Source organism: Manis javanica, chromosome 3 (genome assembly GCF_040802235.1).
Source record: "Manis javanica isolate MJ-LG chromosome 3, MJ_LKY, whole genome shotgun sequence".
NCBI lineage: Eukaryota > Metazoa > Chordata > Mammalia > Pholidota > Manidae > Manis > Manis javanica.
In genome coordinates this window covers 190,836,909-190,860,151 of record NC_133158.1, presented here as the reverse complement: position 1 = coordinate 190,860,151, position 23,243 = coordinate 190,836,909, and the positions used below count along the sequence as shown (strand labels likewise).

The 23,243-nt window shown below is 37.8% G+C and overlaps 1 protein-coding gene across 2 annotated transcripts in view; it reads left to right on the top strand.

Annotated features, from left to right (window-relative positions):
* GLRB (glycine receptor beta) overlaps positions 1 to 23,243 on the top strand; it is a 93,784-nt gene that overhangs the window by 27,451 nt on the left and 43,090 nt on the right. For both annotated transcript variants that reach the window (XM_073232537.1, XM_036992958.2), the window contains 2 exons: positions 15,954 to 16,060; positions 17,805 to 17,872. In XM_073232537.1, the coding sequence (XP_073088638.1) occupies positions 15,954 to 16,060; positions 17,805 to 17,872 (175 nt within the window). The remainder of the gene's footprint in view (positions 1 to 15,953; positions 16,061 to 17,804; positions 17,873 to 23,243) is intronic.

The following is a 23,243-nucleotide window of genomic DNA, read 5'->3' as shown; positions in this document are numbered from 1 at the left end:
CTGTTCTTGACCATCATATCAATGGAGCCATAACAGCATGTCCTCTTGTATTTGGCTTGTTTTGCTGAACATTGTATCTGTGACATTTGATCTCTGTTGGAGTAGCAGTAATTTCTTCCTTTTCATTGCTGTACAGAATTTAATTGTCTTGAATACATCACTCTCCATTTGTCCACTTTATTGTCAAATGACAAATCTGAACTTAGGTAAAGAGATTGTATTTGAAAAGATTGTTGCAATAGGGAGAATGCTCTGACTTTGAGACCTGTAAGCATCTTAAAAGTCAGGCAAAAAGGGCTTTTGTTTGTAGGATGCAACCAGGTTTTGGGGAGTGCAAGGAGCAGGTGGCAAAACTGGACAGTTTTTCTTTCCTGCCAGCCAGGTCTTGCAGGAGTCTGTTAAGAATAGTTCTGCTCTGCAATGATTGATAACCTCAGGGGCAAGAGGAAATTGAAGGGCCCGTGGGGAAGAAAGAAGCCTAACCAGGTTGGTTCAAGATATGTTTACAGGCATCTCCACTGGTCAGTGAAGACAGTTCAGCTACTCATTCATGCGATGAAAAAGAGAAGTTTAGAGGGTGTCTGGTCTTGTCATAAATAAACAAGGGGTTGTCTCTGAGTCTTATTTAGGTCATCTGGGGAGAGGGGTTTTTGCAGTAAGGTGCTGCCCGGAACACAAAAGGGTGGAGTTATTTCTCAGCATCCCAATGTCTGAGGAGCTCAGGTAAAGTTCCACTATTGCTATTGTTACCACTGATGAACATTCATAATGTTTTTAGTTTGGGATCATTGTTATTTGGGTTCATTTAAAGTGTTATGAACATTTTTACACATGTATTTTGGTAGACAAAAGCATTCATATCTGTTGGGCATATGCCCAAGAATGAAAATTCTATATCATAGGGTATGTGAGTATTGAATTTTAGGAAATATGGACAGTTTTCCAATTATACTCCATCATCCATGTGTGAGAGTCCCAGTTGCTCCACATGCATGTAAAAACTTATCAGCAGTTACATGTATTTTTTCAGTTACATATATTATCAGCAGTTATTTTAACTTTAGCCATCTGGCATGGGTATAATGATACCACACTGTGATTTTTCACATGCATTTCACTGATAATTAATGTTGGTGCTTTTTCGTGTATTTATTGGACTTTCCCCTATCTCTTTTGCAAAGTTCCTTTTCAAGTGTTTGCCCAAGTTTTTTAAAAATTTTCTTTTTTTTATTGATATGCAGAAGTTCTTTATACATTCTATGTTACTTTTTGTCATGTATATTTACTACAAATTTTCTCCAATCTTTGGTATGCATTTTTCACTTTCTTAATGGTATCTTGTGATGAATCAAAGTACTTATTGTTAATAACATTTGATTTTTTAATCTTCTATTGTTAATGTCTTTGTGTTTTTTTTAAAAACTCTCTACTCCAAGGTCATGAAGATAATCAGTATTTTTTTCTAGAAGGTGTATTGTTTTATATTTCACACTTAGCTATTTAATCCACTCAATTTATTTTTGGTATATGTTGTGGGGTAGAGACAAGACTCCTTTTTAAAATAGGCACATCTTGTTACTGCACCACATTTATTTAAAAGACTGCCCTTACTCTACTAAACTGCAGTTGTACCTTTATTGTCCATCACTTGCTTCTCTGTTCTGTCCCACTTTTGTATTACTGCTTAGCCTTGTGCCAATAACATACTCTTTTCACTGTAGAGGAATGCCTGTATGTCTTCTGCTTTGTTTTTCTTCAGTATTACCTTGGCCATTCTAGGTCCTTTGCATTGACTTATAAGTTTCAGAATCAGCTTTTGTATTTTCATACAGATGGACACAAAATGCTAGGATTTTCACTGACATAATATGGATTCAATTCTGTTTCTAATTTATATTCAAACATTATATGAAAAAGTAAGCAAGAGAAAAATCATACATGGGAAAACAATGCAAGCAAGCTAATTGGGAATGAAGATATTTACCACAACACTGGAATAACCAACTTTTCGTGAACATGGCTAGACCTGTGATAATAGTTATTTGAAGTCTTATGAAATACAGACCCAAACACTAAATGGAGCTCTTTAAGGAATGGGAACTTGGGATTATTTGATTCCTGTCCTGTGGCCAGTTATTCCATGAATCAGTGAGCTTCATGGGGGCAGGTCTGTATGTTTTGTTTCCTGGTATTTTTTCAGGGCCTAGGAGTGGATATGTACACATATTGTGTGTGTGTGTATATATATATATATATATATATATATATATACACAGATACATATGGTATATGCATGTGTGTATGTGTGTGTATATATATACACACACATCATATATATATATCTATATATATATCATATATATATATATGATACCAGAGTTCTTGTTTGCAGAGTTGAAGAATGAACTTCACAAATGTGCAAGGTAGGCAAGTGAGGGAGAAGCTTTTATTTAAAAATAAATTGAGAGGACAGAACTGGGACAAGAGAGTTCATGGCTGGGCTTTGCTAGGGGTTTATATCTTATTTTATACTGAGTTGCCTATTTTTTAACTGGTTCCTGCCTGGAGGCTATCTTTTGTTTTAACCAATCTCACTGAAGGATGCCTATATTCCTAACTTGGTATTTCTACCCTAAAGAATTTGTGTGACTCTGACTTTGCTTAATGTTTAGCAAGGAGTTTCGGTAGGAGTATCTTTGCACACTATTACACTGTTCTGACTGAAATTATCCTGCTTTGCTTTTTCTGGAGGCCTTCACCGTACCCTGTCTAAACCCACTGTGTGTGTGTCTATATGGATATAGACACACACACAAAGATATATATATATATATATGTATAATATAAAATGTATATATACAGTGGATTTTTTGGGGGAGAAATTGTCAATGGGAATTATTAACTTTTTTTTCCATTTTATTGTGGTAAGAAGACAACATGAACTCTATCCTCTTAACAGATTTTCAAGTGTATAATACACTGTTGTTTTCTGCGGGCACAGTGTTGTGCAGATCTCTAGAACTTACTCATTTTGTACTGAAGTTTTGCCTGTTTGTGAGCAACTCCCCATTTCCCTCTCACTCCAGCCAACCACAATTTTATTCTTTGCTTCTGTAAGTTTGACTGTTTCGGATACCTCATATAAATGAAATCCTGCAGTATTTATGTTTCTGTGAGTAGCTAATTTCACTTAACATAATGTCCTCAAGGATCATCCTCATCAGTTGCCTAATTGCAGGGTTTTTGTTTTTTTAAGGCTGAATTGTATTCTATCGTATGGATATGGACGTTTTTAATCCATTCATCTGACAATGGGCACTTACGTTGTTCCCACCCCATGGGCGTCGTGGATGTGATGCTCTTGGGGGTGCAGACGCTGGGAGGAACTGAGGTTTGTGGTCCAATGTCTGTGGGCTGAGGGTGTGGGAGAGGCCGTGGTGGGTACTGCTTGATCTAACCGCTGCTTTGTTACCTGTGGTCCCGGGACAGGAGTGCAGGCCAGGCCCCATCATTGTACCACACAGGTGAGATAGAAGCCAGTCCCCAAGGTAGCACCTGGGAAAGCCGGGATGTTAGATGTGAGGTCCCACTCCCCATCCTCTGGGAGAAGCTGAAAGCCGAGCCTAACCTCTGGATGGCATTGCTGAGCTGTGCCAGGGGCGGGGACTCTGGCAGGAAGGGTCTCTGCTTTTTCTACTGGTTTCATTGCATCTGGTTGGGTGACGAAGCCTCTCAACTAATTTTCTGGATTTCTGACAAAGGGAATTAATCTGTGTTGCTGTTGTGTCAGTGTGTCCATGAAGGGAAGGAGAGTCCAGAGCTGCTGATTCCATCTCTGTGAGATCCCTCCTCGTCAAACCTAATAGATGGACTCCTTCGTTCCATTTCTTTCCTTTATCCTCACTGTTCTATCCACTCCAGTCTGCCTCTGTCTCTTTCTCAGCTAACAAACAGCTCTGTTTTTTGCTAAATCTCACAGAGAGTCTTCAGTCCTCATCTTAATCTTTCAGTGGCATTTAACTAACCCTTCTATAAAATTTTCTTTTCCCTTGAGTTCTGTAGACACCACACAGTTCTGGATTTCTTCCTTCCTCTTGAGCAGTTTATTCTTTGTCTTAATTACTGGCTTGTCTTCCTCCAGCTGCTTATTAAATGTTGGAGTTGCTCAGGACAATTCATTGTCTTTCTCTGACTGTAAACTCTTTTCTAACAAGTGCCTCATCTATCAGAGTTTTGAAATCCTGACCCCTGTGAGATAGGGCAGAGACATGGGGCAAGCATCATGATTAATTGTCCAAAAAGCTGAGATATAAACAGTATATAAGAACAGGAAAGATTCTACCTTAAGGCTAAGATTCCATTTTAATAACCAGGAAGTTAGGAGGTAAGATTCCTAACATATTCTTTAGCAAACAGAAAATAACTCATCCCACTTTGGGGGCAGAGCAGGCGGTCAAGATTGATATGTTTCCAGAGGGAAGCTGCTATCCTGGAGAGGAACCAGCCAATTTCTTGTGTTAAGTTAATTTTGAAGAATTACCTCGAGGACTCACAATAAAGGAGAATAGACATAATGTCTCTCACTGGTGATAAGCATCCTGAAGCTGCTTTATAGTCTATACCCCTGGCCCTTTGTCACATTCCTGAAAATCCTTAAAAGACAGAATCCATGGCCTTTAAAGCATGGCTCCACTCTAGCGTTGACTGCACTTTCCTTTCTTTAAGTGTGTTCTTTTAAATAAACCTTTCTTACTGCTCACCTGTTTTTGTGGACTGTGTTTTTGTCTCTGCACTCTTCCAGTGGTAAGTTCTTTGTTTCTTTGCTATTTCATTCTACTTCCCAGCCTCCATTTACTCCTGATAAGCAGGGAGGGCTTCTGAGAGCTATGATTTAGGTCTGAAAATTCCCACCACCTGGGTGACCTGGAAGGAACTGCAGCTGCGTGATCTGCTCTTTAGTAGCCTGCCTGAAAATCTCTTTTCTTTGAGAAGTTCTCAGAATATAATCGCACTCCATCCCTTGCTCTGTGGCCCCCTCAAATCCTGGGGTGGTAATGGCTAGTCCCCGCACTGTGCAGATCCACGCTGATACGGGATGCCGAGTGACCCCGGCTTAGGAGTTGGCAAGGGAATCTGCCCTGTGTAAGCTTTCTTTCCCTCCCTCTACACTTCCCTGCTCTCAGCTGCCTGCAAGGCAGCTGCCATTCCTTTTTACCCCTGCTTTAATGAATTCCTTCCTTACCTACATTATTCCAACCTGTTCGAGAATTCTTTCTTATTCAGAGTCCGGAACCATCCCCTGTCCAGGTTGTTTCATCTGGTACTCAGGGAGAGCCCTCCCTGGGTGCAGTTGCCTGGCAATGCCTGGGTTTCATCCAAACTAATTGAATGTGGAGGGGAGGCAGGGCTGGACATCTGCCATCTGGGTGCTCTCTGGAGAATTCAGTGCACAGCCAAAGCTGGCTCGACAAATTAATCTGAACCCACGGTTTTCAGTATCACTTTTATATCAGAGTAATCAACATTTGTGCTTTATTGTTAAATGCATAACCAGCACATGGCACCATGCATGACATATAGTAAATGCCCAAGAACTTTGTTAACTGGATTCAGGAATGACTAAATGAGAAATGTAGGATATTGATAGTTGCATAAAGGTTAAGCTTTTGTTGTTTTTTAAGGAATCTTATTTAGCTGATAATGTAGGTGGAGTTCTCTCTTAAAGACTCTCTGAGATGCAGATTTACATGCAGAAAGGATTGCTTTTGGAAGACCTCTTGGGGGTGAGGAAAGCAGGTTCAGACACAGGATCATTGCAGTTGCAGTGGAATCATTAGCTGATGCCAGAGGGAGCTTGGAAGCCAGGATGGCCTTTCGGAGTCATCTCAGTTAATAAAAGGGGCTGGGATACCACTGTATCACCACAGCAAAGTCTTCTTCCAGAGCAAGGCACCTTCCTTTAGCTGAAGGCTCTTCCAGAAGAGACCCAGATCAAAACCATAAACAGCCAGCATTTCTGGCAGTGGCCTCCATTCTGAAGGAGCAGTCTAGGGGATGTGGTACCACAGGTAGAAACAGATTCTCAACTGAACGGAATCTTAGAGATCACCTCATTGAAACCTTCGATTTGAAGGTGAGTCTACTGAGGCTAAGGGAGGGTGAGTGATTTGCCAAGCATCATGGGAATCTTAGAGTTTGTCTGGGGCTAGAACTCCAATCTCTTGACTCTCAGACAAGTATTTCTTCAATTATACCCTCACTTAACTTTATTGGGTGTATGAGTCTGGGATTTATCTAATTAGAATTTCAGTTACATCAGAAAGGAAACATTTTATATTTATGTTATGTATGGAAAATTGAGAAAAAGATAATTGTTGTTTCAGTTGCAGTTAGTAGCAGAGTTAGAGGTATTACTGTGGATTCTTACTTGCTGAGCCAGGATGTAATACTGTTTCTGTGTAGTATAGAAAGTAATTGCACAGTAAACATTTTGTTTGTAAGATTTAATTCCTCATTTCATTAGGTTTGTATCAAATTAGTAAACCAGTAAGAAATGGTGAGAATGTATGTTTTACACTGTGAGAGGAAAGTGCCATATAAGTACTTATAGTATCCATAAGATGAGAAATCTTACATATGATATGGAGTTAAAAAAGGCCGTAGGCTTTGATGAGATGTGACAATTGCCTGTATCCAAAATTCAGCATCTCTCCAAATGTTTCTACTTTGTGAAAAATATTTTTCTTTGAGCCATCGATGATGTGATTGAATAATTGAGGATAGGCAAGGTTTGAAAATATTTCCACGGGATCCAACAGTTTTTAAGCCCAATTGTGGGGTAAGGAAAAATGAATGCTGTGGAATGCTATTCTTAATTATGATTCTTGGCTTATAAGAGCTCAAGAGAATGTGCCACATGCATACACATATACCAATAAAAACATTGTTTGAAATAAATATAAACTAATTAAATTCAACTAATCGTGTAAAAGGTATCACTCACTGTATTTATAAACCTGTTCACAGTTTAATCTGTGAAAACAGAATGGAGAGTAAATACAGAAGCTGTCAAAAGAGAATAATAAGTTATATTATCAATGTGAAAGTACAAACACAAAGAAATACTGTAAAATAACCCCACAAATATCTGGATTCATAGATAACTACTGGCTTAATTTATTTCCAGATCATTGGTCCATTTTGAGTTTACTTTTGTGCATGGAGTTAGGCAGTAATTCAATTTCATTCCCTTGCATGTAGCTGCCCTATTTTGCCAACATGAGTTATTGAAGAGGCTGTCTTTGCCCATTGTATATTCATGGCTCCTTTATCATATATTAATAGATTATATATATGCGGGTTCTCTATTCTGTTCCATTGATCTATGAGTCTGTTCTTGTGCCAGTACCATAATTTTTTATTACTGTAGCTTTGTAGTAGACCTTGAAGTCATGGAGTGTAGTCACCCCAGCTTTGTTCTTCTTTCTCAGGATTGCTTTGGCTATTCAGTATCTTTTGTGGTTCCATATGAATTTTAGAATTATTTGTTCTGGTTCATTGAAAAATGTTGTTGATATTTTGGTAGGGATTGCATTGAATCGGTAAATTGCTTTGCGCAGGATGACCATTTTGACAATATTAATTCTTCCTATCCATGAGCACAGAAAGATTTCCCCCTTATTTGTGTCTTTATGTCATGAGTGTCTTACTGTTTTCAGAGTATAGGCCTTTCACTTCCTTGGTTAGGTTTATTTCTAGGTATTTTATTCTTTTTGATGCAATTGTGAATGGAATTGTCTTCTGGATTCTCTTGCCGCTGGTTTGTTAGTATATAGGAATGCAACAGATTCTGTGTGTATTAATTTTGTATCTTGCAGTTTTGCTGAATCCAGTTACTAGTTCTAATAACTTTTTGGTGCAGTCTTTAGGATTTTTCTATATTTAATATGTCATCTGCAAATAGTGACAGTTTAACTTCTTCCTTACCAGTTTGGATGCCTTTTATCTCTTTATGTTTTCTGTGTGGACATTAAGTTTTGATCTCTTTTGGGTAAATACCAAGGAGCAAGATTACTGGATCATTTGTGAGAAACTACCAAACTGTCTCTTGAAGTGACTGTTTCGATTTTGCATCCCCAGCAGCAATGTATGAGAGTCCCTGTTGCCCCACATCCTCATTTGCATTTGGTCTGGTCAGTGTTCTGGATATTGGCCATTCTAATAGGTGTGTAGTAAATTATCTCATTTTAATTTCCCTGATGACATAAGATGTAGAGCATCATGTTTATTTGTTTATTTGCCATGTGTGGATTTTCTTTGGTGAGGAGTATGTACTCCCCCCCACCCTCTCTTTCTATTTTAGAATAGTTTTAGATTTATAGAAAATTTGCTGAAGTACAGAGTTCATGAACACCCTGCATGTTGTTTCCCCAATTATTAACATCTTACATGAGTATGGCACATTTTTTACAACTAAAAAAACAAACAATATTGATAAACTGTTATTAACAAAAGTTAATCTGACTTAATCACCACTGAGGTGAATCACCTGGCCGAGGTACTGTTTTTCAGGTATCTCCTCTGTGAAGTCCCCCCTTTCTATACTGTACTCTTTGGAAGGAAATCACAGCTCACCTTAAGAAGTGGGGAGATAACGCTCTACTAGTTTGAGAGCAGAGGATGTATTTGGAATTCTGCACAGGAGAATTGTCCTTCCCCATTTATTTATTTATATAATCATTTATTTATATCCATACACCTGTGGGTTTTTATTTTATACTTAGGAATACAACTTTATTTTATTGCTCAAATCATTCCAGATGTGGCCATTGGAAGATCTTTCAGTTGGCTTCTGTGTCCATTTGACATACTCTCATAATTTTATTTTTTGCACTTTCTGTCACATTTAGTTATTTTTTTGATTACTTTATAAAATTCTCTTCTCTTGCTTTAGATAAGGATACGAGCATTTGTTTCCATGAAGGAGAGTTGCTTAGTTAGTGGTCCACAGATTTCTCCCCATTGCACACTTCATGTGCATTTTTCAGAGAAGAACATAGCTTTTATCGGATTCTCAACAGTGTCTGTAACCTAAAAAATTGGTAAAGAATCACTGTTCTAGAGTAAAAAGGAGAAATAATACAACCAACACATGTTATGTACCTTGTTCTTTCCTTGCTGCTACATGCTTGCTTCAGTTCATGTCCAGCTAAAAGCTGTGCAGCTCCCACACCCAGATTGCTCAGGCTGGTGTATGCCATATACGGTCAGGTCTGAGAAGACCTCTGACCATTGTTGTTGTGTTTTTACCTCTATGGAAAAATAAAGCAGTCCATTTGGATTCAAATTCCTGGTTTGAGGGGGAGAAGATGAATAAAGTTTGCTCATACACAACAGTTTTGAAATGGAACTCTGCCATGTAGCCACTAAACGGTCACGTAAAAATAAGAATGTTCTACAGTTAATGGAAAACTGAGTGTCCCTGTTGGAAAGAAATTTTTTGATTTTTCCTTTTGTGCTGGAAAACATTACATCATACAGCTATACAGCCTGATACATTCCTTGCATAACTTTACATACTAGTAATGACATTGTTCAAGTTTAGGCAAGTGAACAAAAGAGGTCTGGTCGTAAAACAGCTTTTGATATAAAACATTATATTCTCTAGTTATTTGATCACTTTGCTAGAGTAGAGTAAGTTACTTTCTTAAATTAATATCATATTCCCATAAAATAAATCCTGTTTTGTAATAATAGCAGAATTGTTGATAGATTTCTTGAAATAAAACAAAATGGTTTTATCAAATGGATAAAACATTGGACTGAGATTCGGACTATGAGGACTCTAATAATGAAACAGGCATTAAATGTGTGATCTACTTAAATTATTTAACTCTTTTTATACCTTCTTATTCTGTATAACTAGTCACTTTCTAAATTATGAGGTTATGTATAGTAAAATGCAGACATAGGAAAATATGCTCCATGGAAATTATTTCAACTCTTTGGAAGAAAATGGCATAGCTGTCTAAAATCTTTAAATATATTTTAAAAGTGTAGAGATGACTTTAATGTTAGTTTAGTATTGACTGAACTAAAAAAAATGATTTGGGTAGGAAAAAAATCCCTGAATTCATGCATGTGAATATAAACTACATTTGATTTCACTTACATTTTAAAAAGTCTCTGAATTTCTAATATAAAGAAAGGTGAACTGTTTATTGATATTCATATCAACTTAAGTACAGCAATGACCTGAAAATATATGTTGACACAAATAACACAAGAAAAGGAACTATAACATTTGATATGTTCTTTCTTTAATTACAATGTGTTTTTTTTTTTTTTTAGTTTTCATTAACAAGAAAGATTTTCCTTAACTGTGGAGAGAAATAAAAGCATTTAGAGATGGCTAGAGGGAAGAGTGATGTTGATAAGCTGTACAAAGGGCAAATTCAGATTTCCTATGAGGAATGATACTAAAAATGAGTAAGATTAATAAAACCTAAGGTATAATATAATCTGTATTTATATAATGTAATACATATATCTTAAAGCAACATGTGGATGCTAATTAGAAGTAGATAATATTTCACTTCCATTATGACAGGCTTACGTGAAATAACTAGGAATCAAGATCACCAGGTTTCATTCTTGACTCTGCCACCTTAGAAAAGTCTCTTACCTTGTGTCTTAGTTTCTGCACGTACCACATACTCTATTGCTCCATTTATCCACCTGCTGCACACTCTTTCTGTCTGCTGAAAACAGCTCTCTGTCTCTCTATGTGGTTAGTCTTTCTCCTGTTTAATAAAGTGTGTATTTGTGATTTTCAAATGAAAGAATGTGATGGACATAACGGTTGGTTCTCCAGCATCTATTCCGGACTATCCCAGTTGGTAGCAGACTATTGATCTGAGCCAGTCATGGTTGTTTCTTCCTCCTTGACAGTGACTGGCTCAGCAATGGCCAACGCTGGGAAGCTTCTGAAGCCCTTTCTTCTAAGAGGACACCTCAGGAAGAAGTACTCTTCTTCATCTGGAAATGATGTGTGGACCTGCTGCTTCAGTAGCATTTATAGGTATCCTGAGGCAGAAGGCAACTTTGAAAAGCTGGCAGATGGAAAGTACTTGAGTCAATGTGCATTTAGTACTATACAGGAATTGTGGGAAATTACAAAATACAGAAGCCATGATTCCCTCAAGAATCATACTGTCTGCGTTTAGTCTGTTCAGTAGTACACATAGATGAGAAAAAACAACTACAAAACAATTGCCAAACAACGTATTTATCAGTCTGTGTTCTTTAGAACCTATGCTGCACCTATGGACAGGAAGACATTCGAGTGTCCCCTGTAGACATTGAGGCAAGCATTTGGTTAGAAAGGCAATTTTAAAGGACAAGTTGGGCTCAGGTTAGTATGATAAAGAATGGAAGTTAAGATATTCCAGGGAGGGGGTTTATTCTGAACCAGTGAAGGGAGGAAGAACGTTTGGTGTAGTTTGTTAGATGGGCTAGAAAATGAGTGTGACTGACACAGCTTACCCTGTAGAGGAGGAAAAGCTTTTCCCTTTATCTCAATAGCTGGTTCTGTGTTATGAGCTGATGACAGGCATATTAACAGGAAAAGTACAAATTTATTAATTTTTAATATTATGTGCCTCAGGGACATCACAGCAAAAAAAAAAAAAAAGTACCCTAACAAAGTGGTGAAATTTGAAAGCTTTAGTACAGCCTTAGTAGGGCAAACCCAGAAAGGAGGTAGGCCTCTTAAGGGAGAGTAAATGACTTTTAGGAATGATGAATGGGCCCTTAAAGGTATAGATGTGAGGTATAATAGTGGCAGTTTGTCTGCGTGTGGTGTCCAGTTCTAGTGCCCTCTCCAGTGATGAGAGTCAGTCTTTACTGGTCGATGGAACTATGGCAGTAAGGATTTATGACAATTGAGCTCCTTTTGAAGGATCTGTCTTTAGGCAGCTAAGAAGAGTTCAGAGAAAGCCTCTTTCTGCATTTGCTGTTTCTCAAGTGCCTTTAGCTCAAAATAATCCTTATGCCAAAGAGGCATATTGTATGATGGCATATTCCACCACACTTTCCAGATGGAAGAAAAAAATCAGGCTAGAAAGTTCTCGGCTACTAAAATGAGTGTTGTCTTTATGTTGTGTGGTTATTTCATTGCTTAAAATGAATATGCTTATAAAGGATTTTATAACAAGACACAATAATAGCAGTCCTTAATTGATCCAATACAATTGTAGTTTGTAACAATTAATTCTGTTTTTCTCCCCTGAATAAGAAACCTTGTAAATTGGTTTGAACACTAATTTTCATCCTAATATTCAGTTTTCCCACATACTGTCATTCTCTTTAGAGTTTCCTATCTTTTGGTAAGGGATAACAACCGTCTCTAAAGAAGTTACAATTTCACCTGCAATAAAATGGGAACTCTCATTACCAGTCCCCAAGTCCCTGCAGCTGTGATACTGAAGCTGATAAGGCTATGAGAAGCAATTTTAAAAAATCTATATAAGCTCTTACACCTTCAGGAGGTTAAGTTAATTACCTTCATTTGTTTCTCTACTGTTTTGAATCCTGATATCTACTTAAACAGATTGTCTGTATCAATTCATAATATTTTATTTATGAAATTGACACTGAATAGACAGTGCTAGATGCTCCAAGAATAGTTTGAACTTTTCTTGTGACTGTCTTGGATTTGTGTGTGTGTGTGTGTGCATTGGCAAAACTTACAGGTGGTAAAACCAACCCAAACACATCATAAACAATGAAACATTGCTTGTATAAAAAAATGCTCTCAAGCAACTAAACTTAGTCAAGATTCATTGTTCAGTTAATTAAAATGGAAAAACATGGCAGTTTTTCCTCTTTTTGATAGTTGACAGCAAATATATATATAGAGAGAGAGAGAAAGGGACAGCTGTATTTTATAGCTCTGTCAGGTATTTTCTTTGTTTAATTGATCTGATAATTGAGAACCTTCTTTTACCAATTCTTCCCTCCATCCCCCACCATGTATTTAACTGGATGAGAAAACTCATTGTGTATTTCTTGGGCAGTATCATTTTATAAATGTGAGCATGATTGTTTCAGAAATATTTGGACTATCTCTGGCCATACCATCTTAAAGTATCACATACTCATTAGCTTAGGCAGAAAGTTAATACTGTATGTTATTAAAAAGCAACTTTTTTTGCTACTATTTCTTGTTATCACATTGCACTCTGTGGATAAAATGAAGGTTCCTGTGGCCAGAATTCTCACCTGGCCCTGGTTGGCTAGCTCACCACACATGTGTGGGCAATATGTTGTTATTGACTCTATATAAAGAGCTCTGCCCAGTGCTCTGGGTGATACGGTGGCACAGCTGCAAGGCTGCAGGAGAGCAGAGCAGAGGCTGGCGTGGTGGCAATGCTGAGGACAGAGGCCCAGAGGATGGCTGTGTGGGCAGAGAGGCCTGGAGGACCACTATGCAGGTAGAGAGGCCCAGAGGCAGGGACTGGCTTGCTGCATGCAGACTCACTCTGAGTGGATGGGATTCTAGTGATTAACCTGCAACCATTGAAATAAAGTTGGGTATAACCCTTTCACCCCAAGAATGTTCTACTCTCATTTCTTTGGTCACATTAAATCCATAGTGAACTTGCCTGGGGCTGACAACTATTGGCAAGAGGTTGAAACCTACTGGAAAGTGTAGATAAAATGAGAGATCCTGTGGCCAGGAAGCTCACCTGGCCCTGGTTGGCTAGCTCACTACACATGTGTGGGCAAAACGTTGCAATTGACTATATATAAAGAGCTCTGCCCAGTGCTCTGGGCAGCACAGTGGCATGGCTGCAAGGCAGCAGGAGAGCAGAGCAGAGGCTGGAGTGGTGGCAGCACCTAGGACAGAGGCCCAGAGGATGGCTGTGTGGTCCAAGAGGCCTGCAGGCAGAGACTGGCTTGCTACATGCACACTGGCTCTGAGTGGATGGGATTTTAGTGATTGACCTGCCACTGTGGAAATGAAGTTGGGTATAACCCTTTCACCCCAAGAATGTGTCATGTCTTTAGTCACCCTGAATCCATAGGGAACCTGCCCAGGGCTGAAACCCATTGACAAGACAATTGGCATAGTTGGCAGGATTCATTGTTGACCGAGGAAAAAGAACAGGTTGCCCTCGTGGAAGGAGTCTTTCAGCAGGCTTTACCTATAGACAGGGACACATTCAACTGTTCCCTGTGGACATGTGGTACTGTGAAGGGGTGGAAGACTGGGGTCCACCCGAAGAGAAAGCTGACTGAAATGGCATCACAATGAAGTGCTGTGGCCTGAGAAGGAGCGGCATGAGAAGAAGCAGGATGGGAGTGCAGGCTTCCAGGTGCTGTGGGGCAGGTGAAGGATGTAGTGGAGCTGTCAGCCCCAGAAACGGAGGAGTGGAGGTTTGACGAGCAGGTGAGGGTAGGCCCTGCCAGTGCCAGAGGCATCAACCCCTCCTTGGGTGAGACCCCACCTGCTTGAAAGCTGGTGGAAAGCCAGAAGGACTTGGCGGCTGTGGGTTCCTCCAGGAGAGGTGCAGCCCCCTCCCCAGGCTGTGGACCACTCCATGCTCCGCTTCTATCCTCGGGCTCAAGCACAAAAGGAAATACAGTCTGCTTCTCAAAGGAAGAATTTAAAGGCCCCATGAAGGTCAGGAAGACCCAGATGTGGGTTGACTTGAAAAGGCAGGAGCAGACAGAAAGAAATTGGATGACTGGAGCTATGGTGACAACTGAGACCAGAGCAGCAGTTCTGGCTGCTGAAGATGTACCAGAAGGCAAGATAAAGCAACAGGACTGGCCTGTGTCTGCAAGACTTTATGCTGGAGAGGCTGGAGAAGGTGGGTATTCTAAGGCCCACCCATGGTCATTTGGTTAACTCCTTTGAGTAGAACTGGTTTGAATATAGCCAGGATGACCACTTGGTGGCAATGGATCTCCTCAGGCTTGAGGGTTATAATTTGTTAGAACTGGTTTGAATACAGTCAAGATGCAATGAATCTCCTCCAGTTTTAGGGTTATTATAATTTGTTGTAATTTTTGTTATTTGTATATTCTCATAGCCTCTGTTGTTATGGAGTTTGGTTGCAATGCTCCAGCTTTCTTGCATGGGGACCATTGCAGAGGATTGAGGGCACATAGATTAAGAGGTGAGAATCCTAGAGGGGTGGAGTGCGGATAAAATGAAAGTTCCTGTGGCCAGTATCCTCACCTGGCCCTGGTTGGCTAACTCAGTACACACGTGTGGGCAATGCATCATTACTGACTCTATATAAAGAGCTCCGCCCAGTGCTCTGGGTGACACGGTGGCACAGCTGCAAGGCTGCAGGAGAGCAGAGCAGAGGCTGGAGTGGTGGCAGACACCGAGGACAGAGGCCTGGAGGATGGCAGTGCGGGCAGAGAGGCCCAGAGACCAGCTTGCTGCCTGCAGACTCTCTGTCAGTGGATGGGATTCTAGTGATTGACCTGACACCGTGGAAATAAAGTTGGATATAACCCTTTCACCCCAAGAACGTTTCACTGTCTTTTCTTTGATCTCACTGAATCCATTGGCAGGACAGTAAGACATACTCCCTTTGTGTTTGTCTGCATTTTGATTGTAGCTTGTGTCAGGACAAGTAAGATGTCTGTATAATAATTTTATTTAAAAGAAAGTAAATGGATATTTAGGACAGTGTTTCATGCATTTGGTAAAATTAAGTGCTAAAATACCTTTTCTGTTTTTTATTTTTATAACAGATATCTTTTGGGCTTCTAACAATGTCTAGTACTTTTCACTGACCTCTGTTTGGAAAAGCTATGCTAGAGTTGAGGATTTGTCTCAAAAAACAAAATATTTTCCCCAGTGAAAACTGCCCATTCTTGTTGCTCGCTGTTTCAAAATACTTATCAGGATTTTGTTTTGTTTTCTCTTATAGCCAGCAGTCAGCAGAGGATCTTGCCCGAGTACCTGCCAATTCCACTAGCAATATCTTGAATAGGCTATTGGTCAGCTATGATCCCAGGATAAGACCAAATTTCAAAGGTTTGTTATCTCCCCCAAATCGTCATTCTTTGCAATTTAGAAATTGATTTTGTTTGTATAAAAACACTTAACTTGTGATATTTAAAACAGGGTTTCAAATTGACATGTTATTGTCCTGTAATGTGCTTAGATTCACAGCAGTTTAATTGCAGAAATGTTCAAAGATAAGCAAAATATTCTCAAAGTTTCATGTTTCCCAGTTAAATAATAATAAAAAAGGCACATTGTGAATTAATAAACTAACCTCTGTAAAATGGGTTTTCTAAATACTTTGTCTTCTTATCCACAGTGATTTAAAACTCTTGCTCTGGATACAGATCTTGGTTTCATTCACAGCCATCAGAAAGTTACAATTTGTAGGGGAATGGCAGTGTACTAATTCAGAGATAGACAATAGTTCTATATTTAGTTTCTTTTTTACTTTCTGTTAGTATTTCACATTGATAAAAAATTCCTTGTACTCTTTTGCTGAAAAAAGATTGCCATGTCATTTTTAAAAATGTTGACTTTGTGAATAAAAGTGACTCTTTTCTACAACATAGATTGTTTTTACTTCAACAGAATATTACCATTTATCACATTTTTGAAGAACCAAAACCATACTTGCAATTAAAATCACAAGAAGATTGTATAGGTGTGCAGACTTCCTCCCTGCCTCCCTCCCTGCCTCCCTCCTTCCTCCCTTCTTTTTGTCATCTTGATTAGTTAGGAAAAGCTTTATAAGAAAAAAAAATCTCTGGAAAACTGTAATCCTTATGGCTGGTTAAGGACAGGTATTAATGTAGATCAGATTAACATTATAAGACTTGACTTTTTTTTTTCCCTCACAGTAAAAGAGTCTGCAGCTGTTTCTAGTCAACTGAAGTTATATGACTATGTTGTAAAAACAGGGGGTTTTTGTTCATTACCAGAACCTATTCAGTTACTTTCAACAAGAGCCATGGTCTGAGTTGTCACATGTCGGCCATATATTGATTCACCACCTGGTTTTCATCAGTCAGTGCTTATGTAGCTGAAAGGCCATATTCACATTTTCCCTTTGTTAGCCCAACCAGGGGGCCCGCCTTGAATTAAAGAAAAAAAAAAAGAAAACAAGAAAGAAATTCGCAACATTACACTTTAGTTCTCACTCCATGAACTTTCAAAATTATTTTCCAACAGGCCGGGCAAAAATTTTATAAAGATTTTGTTTTATATCTGATTAACTTTGCATTTTCATGAATTAAAAATCAAAATATAGTAATTATAAGTAAAATTTATTCAATACTGCTTTACCAATTAAAGTAAGAATTTAAAATGATTATAAGAATGAAAAAAACATTTTTAAATGATGTTTTTTACACAGTAATTTACATTTTCTTAAAGTAAATGCGTCAGCCCAATTAAAACAATTTTTAAACATAAATGTATTTTCCCATAGTCTATAATTTAAGAGCTAAATGCATCAACTCAATTAAAACAATTTTTAAAGATAAAAGTATTTTCCCATAGTCCATAATTTAGGAGAAATATTTCTGAATAAATATATAAAATACAGCTTAACTCATTTGATTCCTATTTAGAAAAATTAGTAAGTAGCAATTTCAGACGTGGTATACTGAGACCATAGATTTATAATTTTTTTTACATCACATGTGAATTGGAAAAAATAAAAATCAAGTACTTAAACCATAAAAATATGAAAATTCTGACCAAGATATTCATAGCTACTTTATTTTTATTTATCTGTAATTTTTGTTCACAGGCATTCCCGTTGATGTAGTAGTCAACATTTTTATCAACAGTTTTGGATCCATTCAAGAGACAACAATGGTAAGATTATAATTAATTTAATATTTTTTCTTATCTAAATTTTAATTGTGGATAGTGAAAGTAATACTAAAACTGGAAAATAAGGTGTAACTCTAAGGAAATGCATGTTCTTTTCTAGTATAAAATATACAAATTCCATTTTGTTATGTCAGTGATTTCAATAACTGCAATTTTGCAATTCAAGTTTTGCCTTCATACACATTAACACTTAGAGACTTGGAAGAATTAATGTACTTACTCTGAACAACTAATTGGATAGCACCTGGGAAAAGGATTTATTCAATGAATATCCAGAGCAATGTTTTTGCCCTAGTATGATTATATGTATGAGCGTTCAAAAGTATCTACATGTTCACAGTTTTCTTTTCCTCCAGTTTCCTGAGGAGAATCTTTGTTTTCTCTGTTGTACGAATTTTGTGATGTTTGGAGCAGAGAATTTAGGGCAACAGAGTTCCTTGAAAAGATTATGTAACAAAAGGAAAGGGTAAGGAAAGGTAAAGGGAGTGGGAAGGAGTTTCATGCAGTCTCCTTGCTTGAAACAGAGGAGAGAAGTTTGCGGGAGTAGCTGCTATTCATGATCAGTTGGATATTAGGGACAATGACGTCTATAAAGTACTGTGAGTAGGTTTACTGAGTCTCAAAAGACATTCAATAAAGTGTACTTTTTGATGTTTCAGAATATTAGATTTGTATCCTCTGATAAAACATATGCCAAAATGATGCTTCAAATGGGAGAAAGAAAGCTCAATTTTTGGTATTTTTTGAGATACTTACATTTTTTGTAAGTCATATGTGTGGATAAAATGAGAGTTCCTGTGGCCAGGATTCTCACCTGGCTGTGGTTGACTAGCTCACTGCACACCTGTGGGCAATACATGGCTGTTGACTCTATAAAAAGAGCTCTGCCCAGTCCTCTGGGCGCAACATGGTGGCAGGGCTGCAGGAGAGCAGAGCAGAGGCTGGAGTGGTGGCAGCACCGAGGACGGAGGCCCAAAGGATGGCTGTGTGGGACAACTGTGTGGACAGAGGGGCCCAGAGGACAGCTGTGTGGGACGACTGTGCAGAGAGGCCCAGAGCACAGCTGTGCAGACAGGGGGGCCCAGAGGCAGAGACTGGCTTGCTGCATGCAGACTCACTCTGAGTGAATGGGATTTTAGTGACTGACCTGCCACTGTGAGAATAAACTTGGGTATAACCCTTTCAGCATGAGAACAGTTTGCTGTCTTTTTCTTTGGTCACACTGAATCCATAGCAGACTTGCCCAGGGCTGAAACCCATTGGCAAGACAATCATAATATAAGGTTTGAATGAAAAGCCTGGTATTAATGGTTAAAGCACAGTATGATTTTTTCATAGAATATCTCAGACTACAGAAAGAATTTAAATATATTTTCCTTTCTATAGCAACATAATGTGTTATAAAAGCAATTGTATGTTGCATTTAATTTATGACACTTATTTTTATGTCTAATTGTGTTGAGAATGCTATTTACTTTTTATAGAAGTGTGTATCTAGCCCCTGAATAATTGGTTTTTTTCTTAGTGTGTAGATACTTTTAGAGAATTATTTAAAAGAAGATTTTGGAATCAAGTCCAAAGCTCATTTCCAGTGACTTTTTAGTTTACCTGAATTGCATGGATGTACCCTAGAAGGCAGCAGCTCCAGAATGAGATACAGACCACCAAGTATTACTCAAAAGACAATTGTAGCACTCACTGGTTGAAAATGTGGTTAGTCTACCTAAGCACTTCACTTTGCAAGAGTAAGAGGTGACATTTTTTTCAAGATGAAACTTTGAGGGGATCAGTTTGGTCTCTGTACTCTTCTCTGTGCCCTGTTTTATTTCTCATGGCACCATCACACTAATCCTAAAACAACCGCTACTGAGATACTCTGACCTGTTGTTAACATTCCTACTTTATCTTGCAATTTGAGGCAGTTAATGAGAGGGTATTTTTTTCTCATTTTGTGGAGGCTACACACATGTCGTAGCTCGGGAGGTACCATGAATGTATCTTATTTTGTAAAAATTATTGAATATCTTCAAAATGTGAGACTCAAACCTCTCTAGATCCCATCACTAGTTATTTGATTCTCTTGAGTTGAAAACACTAGAGAGAGAGATATTAGGAAAGGGAGAACTTCTTACAGATTATTTGAGGATTATAATAAAATATTTCATAATTTCTTAGATAATTTCCTATTGTTCTACTGCACATATCCATCACAGTAGCTAACCCAGAATACTTACTGCTGGGACCGGAGTCAACCAATTCTCATTACAGGCTCTCTGCCCTTACTATTTATCGTGATCTCCATTTCTTCTAATAAGATCTTTTTAGGGCTACTCTGCTCACCTTGTGCCATCTTTTCAATCCAATGTTTCATCTCTTATCATTTGTTTGTTACTTAAATTTGATAGCTGCTTTCCTTGAACTAAACTATTTTTTGTGTTTTCCTTTTATTCACTTTTGGACTATAAACCTCCTAAAGTCAGAACAATGTATTTTACTTTTAAAAAATGGATTTAGTTAGTTATTGAAGTATAGTTGATATACAATATTATATTGGTTCCAAGTATACAACATAGCTATTCAACAGTTACCTACATTATTAAATACTCATCCCAAATAGTGTAGTTACTGTCAACAAAGAAAGATGTTACAGAATTAACTATATTCTCTATGCTGTATTTTAATCCCTAATTTACATTATGATTGAAATTTTGTGCCATCTACTTTTTCATTCTTAAAACCCAGAAGGCATTCAATAAATAGTGAACGTATAATAATTTCTAATATTAGCTAATATTGATTGAATAACTGAGCAAATACATTCTCCTACTTGCTTAGCACAAAGTGAGTTGAAGTAACCATAAAACAGTTTGCAAAGCAAATTTAAACAATAGGCTCATGTTGAACATGTTTTGGCTAAATGATAGACTAAATAATGTTATTATTGTAGAATGTTAATATTAGAGACCTTTGTACAGAAGAACCTAATTACTTATATATGCTGTTTATTTTGCTGAAATGACCTGGGTGTAAACCAATCTGCTTTTCACTTTGTGTTGTGCAGACACAGCCGAAAAATTTTAGAATCAGAGCCAAATTCACCAGAGACTTAAATGTATTACTTTATCATAATTGTACTATTTTGCTTTAGCAATGTCTATTTCATATATGCCTATAAAACAGAGTTTTATAGACATGTCTTTTGTGGCTGTCATATTTTTCGATTTGCTCAGTCTTTAAAAAAAATGCTGTAGTGCCTTGTTTAATAGTTAGAAAAGGCACAGGTATTTTAGATAGAGAACATTAAAATGCCTCCTAAGGAAAAAAAAAGTAAGACAAAACCTGTTCTTTGTTACCTGTTTGTTACAAACTCTGGTCAAAATGATAGTGAGGACTCAGGAGGGCAGCTAAAGAGGTATACATGTATGGACAGGAGTTATGTTCAAAGAGGATATTTCTTTTTGTTTTTTCTTCCAATCGGTGGATTCATTTTATTATTTTTTCATTTGATCTATACATTGTGAAAGGATTCTCTTCATCAAGTTAATTAACACATCACCTCACATATTTACTTTTTGTGTGGGTCAGTGGAACATTTTAAGTTCTCTACCCTTAGCACGTTTCATTTGTATGATACAGTATTATCAATAAAGTCACCATGTTATACTTTAGATCCTCAGACCTTATTCATCTTATAACTGAAAGTCTGTAGCCTTCTACCAACTCCTTCCTGACCTCCCGTGCTCTCTGGCAACCAGCCCCTGACAACCACTTTCCTTCCTTGTTTCTATGCCTTCCAAGTTCATCCATATTTTTGCAAATGTCAGAATCTTCTTTTCTGAGGCTGAAAAATATTCCACTGTATATATACACCACACTTTCTTGATCCATTCATCTGGTGACAGAGATATAGGTTTGTTTCCATACTTTGATTATTAGGAATAATGCTGCAATGAATGTGGGAGTCACTGAGATACAGTTTTTATTTCCTTTGGATATATCCCCAGAAATGAGATTACTGGGTCATATGGTAGTTCTATCTTTAATTCCTTGATGAACCTCCATACTGTCTTCCACTGTGACTGTAGCAGTTTGCACTCCCACCAGTAGTATGCAAGGGCTCCCTTTTTTTCACTTGCTTGCTATAATTTTCCCTTGTTATTTTGATAATAGCCAGTAAGCTTATTTTTTACAAACAAAACAACAAAGCCCTCAAAACAAGATAGGAAAGCAGAGTACTAAGTTTATCTGAATGCAGGATATGTGTTCATGGAAACAGTATGGTGGACAGTACATGCATTGTGATATCAGACAGGCTCGAGCTTGAAGTTGTGTGCTTAATGTGTCATACCCTAAAAAGAGTGAAAAAAATTACAAAAACTACAGCAACAGTATCTTGCCCAGCATTGTTAACTCTAGTGGATGGTGACTCTCTGTGTGTCATGCATTTCCAATTAATGTAGTATTTCACAATAGACTCTCATCCTAAAGAAAATGCTAGAGAAAAAAATGAAACATTTATATAAGCTTATTAGTAGCCCCATTATACAGTTGTGGTTTTGTTTAAGAGTTGCCTGGAAATTTCCCCTACAAGTATCTGCTGAAATAAAAAAGTGTTAACATTTGGGAAGCCTATTTCCCAACACTTTCTTCTCCAATTCAGATCTTTCTACCTTAACTAGCAGTTGCTTATTCCAGAAAGTAGAACGCACAACACAGAGCTTGAGGATGGATGTGAGACATGAAAAGCAGCAAGTCAGGTGGCAGAGGGATGTAGGGCAACTTCTGAATAGAGAGGGCAACCCACTCCTCTTGTGTATAAAGTTGATTATCACATAAGTAACCAAGGTTGTAGGCAATAACATTGTTAGAAAATTTTAACCAATTCTACTTGTAAAACATTCCTTCCTGCTTATTTGCTTTTTAATTCATATGCTATCTGTTGCTGGCAGAACTAAAAGTAATCTCACATTTATTCACAGACCACAGTTTTATATTGGAGGAAAAAGTACAGCCATTTTAATATTCCTTAAGCTCTTCCACACCTCCATGGCTATATGCTCCTTCAGCTTGCTTTATGATCTCATTTAGAGCTTTATGGTTGCTATTTCTCATATCTGTGCATTCAATTTCATTCTGCTACCTTACATTTTTGTGAGGTATCATTACTAATACTGTAAAGGGTATTTACTGACATTAATAGCATCACCAAAATTGTCAAGTAAATATAATCATCCTAATTTGAAGTTGCTAGAGCAGTTGCACCTAATTTGATCAGTTTATATGATACTGCTTGTGACATGAAATAAGAGCATTCAAAACAATGAGAAGAATGGTTTGTTAGAGGCTAGGTGGC